The sequence below is a fragment of the Coturnix japonica genome, chromosome 11 (assembly GCF_054131305.1).
Source record: "Coturnix japonica strain WE chromosome 11, WE-NBRP24, whole genome shotgun sequence".
Classification (NCBI taxonomy): Eukaryota; Metazoa; Chordata; class Aves; order Galliformes; family Phasianidae; genus Coturnix; species Coturnix japonica.
This window is the reverse complement of record NC_140673.1, coordinates 19,488,630-19,494,629: the sequence shown is the minus strand read 5'-3', so window position 1 is coordinate 19,494,629 and position 6,000 is coordinate 19,488,630. Positions and strand designations below refer to the sequence as shown.

The 6,000-nt window shown below is 57.5% G+C and overlaps 1 protein-coding gene across 1 annotated transcript; it reads left to right on the top strand.

Annotated features, from left to right (window-relative positions):
• The first annotated feature begins 3,724 nt into the window (after window positions 1–3,724).
• Window positions 3,725–5,843, top strand: HYI (hydroxypyruvate isomerase (putative)). The gene is made up of 7 exons (XM_015870055.3): window positions 3,725–4,039; window positions 4,594–4,708; window positions 4,798–4,876; window positions 5,027–5,076; window positions 5,190–5,259; window positions 5,402–5,536; window positions 5,710–5,843. Exons 1-7 carry the CDS (start codon window positions 3,732–3,734, stop codon window positions 5,796–5,798), a joined length of 846 nt encoding a protein of 281 aa, XP_015725541.2. The 5' UTR covers window positions 3,725–3,731; the 3' UTR covers window positions 5,799–5,843.
• The last annotated feature ends 157 nt before the right edge of the window (window positions 5,844–6,000 follow it).

Sequence of the window (6,000 nt, the reverse complement as noted above, 5' to 3'; positions counted from 1 at the left end):
GGGCTTCCCCTTCTCCATGGTGAGAGGTGCAGGGAGAGATGGCAGCTGAACACAACACGTGGAAACTGGAGAGCTGGGAGTAGTGAGTAAAACTTGGCAGTCATCAAATGCAGCTGCTGAAAATATCAATGAAACTCTTAGCAGCTGGAGGAGTGGCAGGGAGCAGCAGATAATTGTTGAAGCAAACACAGAGAAACCAACAGCAAGCAGCAGCCTGGTCTTGAGGCAAGAGAAAGTTGATGAAGCCACGGCGTGGCAGAAATTGTCTCTGTGGAGGCAATAATTCTTCTCCAAGTTGTGCCTAGGAGCAGCAAGATACAATTGTGTCCTGGCCTGAAAGGGAAATGCACCACCCTGTGTGGTTATGGATGCAACACAAAGCAGCAGCTGCAGCTCTCAGAGCTGAAATCCTAAGGAACACATCCCACTGTCCATCCTGGGGTGCACGTTTTGGTTTGTCCTGGCCAGGTGTGGTCTCAGGGCAGGGAAGATGCTGTGCTTCCTGTGGGGGCATCTCTGCTCTAGCTGGGGACGTCCTTTGGCCCTTGTTTCCTCCTTCTTGATGGCCCCATCCCTCCTGCTCTGCTCTGGAAGAGGCCTGCAGAATAAATCAGTGCAAGAGACAGATTATGGCAGTTAAAGACTCCAAATGAGATGATAATTGCCGTGGTAATGACAGCGGAGAAGACCTGATGCTGTGGATAAGAAAATGTCTCTGCTGCTCTTGGCTGGTGCCTGGCCCTGTGCTGGTGTGGGTGGCACAGCCAGGGCTGTCCTCAGCGTGGTGTGACCAGGTACCACCTTCCCACACTGTCAAGGGGACATGGGGCAGCACGGCCCCTGCTCTGAGTGCCCCACACAGTGTCTGGTGCCCCTGGTAGGGTCTGCCCATGCTACACTGCAGTGTCCCATTGTGTCCCAGCAGAGGCAGAGACACTGTGCCCAGAGTGGTGCCAGATGAGCTGGGCATACCAAGGCATGGGAGCAGACCTGGAAGCTGCCCCTCTGCCACAGCCCCTTCTGCTGCAGCCGTGACACCCTACAACTGTGGGGGCACTGATGTGGGGTGGGGGCACTGATGTGGGGTGGGGGCATGGGGGCCGGGTCCAGGACACGGTCTGAGCGGCTCTGCCAGGTTGTTGGCCTGCTTCTCCCGCCGGCTGTGTGTCAGCTCTAATTAGGCAAACTTCTGTATTCATTGCGAGCCCAGCCAGTGGAGAATTCCACAATTGAATTTTAATGCCCTAAAAACACATTACAATCAGCCTGATTAATTAAGAGATGGCTTAACATGGTGACCGGGCTGCACCGGGACGCAGCGGGCAGGACTGTGGGTGGGGGGCACAGAGCTGATCCTGTCCCCATGTCACCAATGGAGGGGATGGAGCTGAGAATATGCCCATGGTGGCACAGTGGCCCATGGGCAAGGCGGGATCTTTGGGGCCATGGCAGGGCTGGGCCCGCTCCCCAGGCACACAGCGCTGCCGACAGCGTGATTGCAGGCGTCTGCTGACGTAGTTGTGCGGAGCTCTGGGCTGGCGGGGGAAATCGCTCCCCACCGAGGTGGTTGTTACTGAGCTGATTGGCATCAAGATTACGGGGTGCAGGGGAATCGCTCCCAGCTGACAAAATAGTTGTGACAAGCGCACGCCTCGGGGGCGACGAGGAGGAGGAACAGGCGGCACAGGCGGCACCGCAAAGGGCACAGCCCAGGGCAGGGCCCAAAGAGACAAAATGGCGGCTGCGGCGGGCGGCCAGGAACGGGTGGGAAAGGGGGAATTCATAATGGTGGTGAAGGAGAAGTTACAAGCGCATAAATCAGGGGGGAAATTGATAAAGGGATCGGCGGAGGAGGGAGGAATGTCTGAGGCATAATAAGGCCAAAAGAAATCCTGGCAAGGCTATAAATCCTGCGCCCGCTGGAATTGTTTGAGTGCTAATGATCGTGCAAAAACGCCAGACACGTTTAACAAATATTTCTGCTCTGTATTTGGAAAGAAGCGGGACGACATGTTTGAATCATACAAGAGTGATGAAGCCATCTATTAATTACTGCCGGGAATGTTAAACAACATCTGCCAGCTCAGCAGGCCCAGGCGCTGCCCGCGCCGGCCTCCTCCAAGTGCTAAGGGAGAATCTGGCCCTCCTCGTTAATTCCTGGTCATAGTGAGAACACCCCAGAGACCCGCATGGGGATTGCCCACCCACAGCTCGGGGCTGAAAGCTGATGTGAGGTGTGTGGGGTGCTGGGTCTTTGCCTCCTGTCTCAGCTTTGCTGGGATTTATATCGTATCCGGAGCCGGCTCGCTGCTCACTGATGAAGGATGGCCATAACAACAGCGGAAGCTGTGTGTTTGTTTCCCAGGATATGATATATGGATTTTTAGCCGAGTGCTTTTGGAGGCCGTAACGAAGCAGGGCTGGGACTGAAGCACACTCTTGTTAATGCAGAAATCCCTGCCCTGGCTTTGGGGAGAGGACAGCGTATTTCCCTGTGCGGTGCCCAGCAGTGGTGCTACCACAGGGTCAAAGCACAGACTGGGAAGTAAGGTGACTCCCCAGGCCCCCTCATATGCCATGGGTCATTAATCCGGCTGAACAAGAGCAAGTTTCCCAGGTCCCAGCAGGAACCGCCCTGCATTCCTAGCAGGGAACTGGCTGCCGAGTTGCTGTGCTGTCCCAGCCCTGCCATCACAGCTCATGGATGAGTCTGCTCCAGAATTTCAGCCGGCCAATAGTGAGCAAGGGCTGATTCTTGAGGTTGTAAAACACACACAGGGCTGTGTCTGCAGGGCAGGATGGTGCATCATACAGCACAGCCATCCCATGGCACTGCACTGCCCTGGCCAGCCAAGCAGCAGTGAGTAAATCCGCTGTGCCCTGTCAAGGTAAAGTGACAAAACACCGGGCTGCAATGCAGGAACTGCAGTTATAACAAGGGAAAATCAATGAAATACATTACCACAGATAGAAAAGACTCATTAATTTGTAGAGCCCAACAGATGCGCTCGCTGCTCACAGGGCAGGTTTGCTGTGAGAGCTCCCAAACACCCACCTCTGCTGCTCACACCACCAGCTCTCGGGCTCCAATGTGGCTGTAGGACATGGAGCTCCTTCAGCCCCACGGAGCACAGACTGGGCTTGCACTGTGTGCACACACAGGGGATGCTCTCCAGGGACACACGTGGCAGCCCCGCACCTCAGCACAGCTGTCCATCACGGGGGACAGTTCTGCTTATTGCCGAGAAGTTGAGTTGAGCTTCTTCTAATTGATTAATCAATAGCCTTAATTGAGTTGAGACTCCATAACTAATCGTTTGGCTGCTGCTTTCCCCTTGGCCCGCACTGCCCCGACCCCGACACCTGCTGTGGGGCCACACCGGGAGGGTGTAAAGTAGTAAAGCACATAGTAAAGCACATAGTAAAGCACAGCAATCAGTGCTTGCTCGGGATGTCCCGAGTGCGGCTGCTCCGCTGCCTCTGTACCGAGGCGGGGATGCTGCTGCAGCCACGTTGCGTGCTGCTGGTGCACGGCACAACCACACAACCGCTCTGTGCCAGGACAAGGCCCACATGGGTCCCGGTTTTGCTCTGCAAACCCACGAGGAGCCTGAACTCAAAGCCGCGTTACGAGATGGCGGCGGGGCGATCCAGCATCGACATCAAGCGATACCACGCCTCCTCCCACCATATTGGGTCTGGCTTAGCACAGCCCCTCCTACCTGCCCGCCATGGCGCTGCGCTTCTCGGCCAACCTGTCGTGGCTGTTCCCGGAGCTGCCGGCTCTACCGGCCCGGCTGGAGGCGGCGGCTCGTGCCGGGTTCGATGCGGTGGAGTCGGCCTGGCCCGAGGGCTGCCCGGCCACGGCTCTGCACGGCGCCGCAGAGCGGGCTGGGCTGCGGGTCGTGCTGCTCAACACCCCGCCCGGGGACACGGAGCGGGGCGAGATGGGGCTGTGCGCCGTGCCCGGGCGGCAGGACGCCTTCCGGCAGGGTCTGGCCGAGGCCGTGCGGTACGGCCGGGCCGTGGGCTGCCACAGGTACGTGCGAGACGGAGCTCGGAGCCGGGGGTTCGGCCGAGCTGCCCCCGCAGCGGCACCGCCGAGCTCCGTGCCTCGCTCCGTGCCTCGCCTCGCCCTTTGCCCCTCGTGCCGGGCTGCCGCGTGCTCCCCCCGCAGCCTGCCTGCTCCCCACCTGAACCTGCCGTTATCCCCGTGTCACCGCAGCTGTTGCTTTGTTGAGGGCCACGTGCTGTAGGTGCGTTGTAAGAGACGAAATAGTGACACAACCCGCTCCAGAAAAACACTGTTGCCTTTTTTGTCCCGTTCACTGTCAATCATTCCTTCCCTCGTTCCTTCCCTCAGTACAGCCCAAGGTCCCGCACCCAGACCTGCACCTGCCTGAGTCTGCTTGTTTTCTGCATTAACAGCAGTACTGAAAGCTGCTTGATTTTCAGTGCTTCTTCTTCCAGCACTTGCCTGAGGCTCCCGTCCTGACATGGCCCAGGCCTGGCGCTGTCTCTATACCTGCAGAGCAGTTGTGTCAGCCCCCACCCATGGCCTGGAAACAAGAGCTGAGCTCTGTGTGCCCACAGGATCCACCTGATGGCCGGGCGGGTGCCGCGGGGTGTGGAGCGGGAGGCAGTGGCTGGTGAGATGGAGGCCACGTTCATTGAGAACCTCAGGCATGCGGCTGATGTCCTGGCTCAGGTAATGGGGGGGTGGGCTCTAAAGGATGGAGAACTGCCACTGCTGGCACGTGGAGGCCGTGCAGCAGAGGGTGCATTGCTGTGTGACAGGAGGACATGCTGGGGCTGGTGGAGCCGATTAACAGCCGTATCACCGACCCGCGCTACTTTCTGAACACCCCACACCAAGGTACGGCACACAGCTCTCCCAGAGGAGCCTGCATGGAGGAAACGGCGGCCCCAGGCTGTCTGACTGAGCATGGAGGCAGGAGGTGGGCACTGATGAAACCCTGAAAACTTCAGCTTGGCATTAACCAACTCTCATTGCTTGCACCCTCAGCTGCTGCCATCCTGGAGAAGGTGGGACGACCCAACCTGAAGCTGCAGCTGGTGAGTGCAGCCCTGAGCACATGAGGCAGCTGGAGATGCAAGGCAGGGCTCAGGGCCAGACAGCCCTGCTCCACCAAACAGCTACAACAACTCTTGAATGTTCTCTTACTTAGGACCTCTTTCACTGCCAGATCATGGATGGGAATCTGTCACGTAACCTGGAGACGTACCTCCCACTCATTGGTAATGCACTGTGTCTGACCTGACTTCTCCGAGTCTTGTGACTTGAGGATGGGGATGAGGGATGCTCTCAGGTCACCCCATCCTGTGCTGACAGACAGCTGCAGGCAGGGCTGCCTGGGGCACAACCTCCCATCTCCCCCAGGTCATATCCAGATCGCACAGGTGCCAGGGCGACACGAGCCCGACAGCCCTGGGGAGCTGAACTTCCCCTATATCTTCAAGCTGCTGGAGTCCCTCGGCTACACTGGCTACGTGGGCTGTGAGTATGCACCAAAAGGTGAGTGGGGCTGTGTGCTCTGTACCCCCCCAGCAGATTTCAGCATGGACCAGTCCTCCGGGACTGTGTGAAGATAGGCCTGACTGGGGGTGGTAGGCAGCCAGGTCCGTACCTGGAAATGAGAGCAGAAGCTGCTGCAGCTTGGCTAGCACAATCCTTCATCTGCCATGCAGGAGACACGGTAGAAGGTCTTGGCTGGCTGCGTTCATACTGGGAGAGCAGAGGCATTAAACCTGGCGGGCCCAGAAAAGCAACAGAGTAAAGTAAGAAAAGCACTGGAATAAATGTCAAACCAATGAGCCTAAAACAAGAGTGTCTGTTTTCAGTTTGGGGATGCTGGGGCAGCCCCAGAGATGACAGGGTGACATCAAGGACAGAGAAGCATCTTCACCTCCAGGCTGCAGATCTAGGATAAGGCTTTCAGTCCTCAGTGCTGAGGAATCATTCATTCCTTGGGAAGGGAG

Bases quoted from the DNA above. Each gene is read 5' to 3' on its own strand.
- HYI (XM_015870055.3), top strand. From the start codon at position 3,732: ATGGCGCTGCGCTTCTCGGCCAACCTGTCGTGGCTGTTCCCGGAGCTG. The intron at 4,877-5,026 runs GTACGGCACACA...TTGCACCCTCAG, and splicing joins TCTGAACACCCCACACCAAG to CTGCTGCCATCCTGGAGAAG. The intron at 5,260-5,401 runs GTAATGCACTGT...CATCTCCCCCAG, and splicing joins GACGTACCTCCCACTCATTG to GTCATATCCAGATCGCACAG.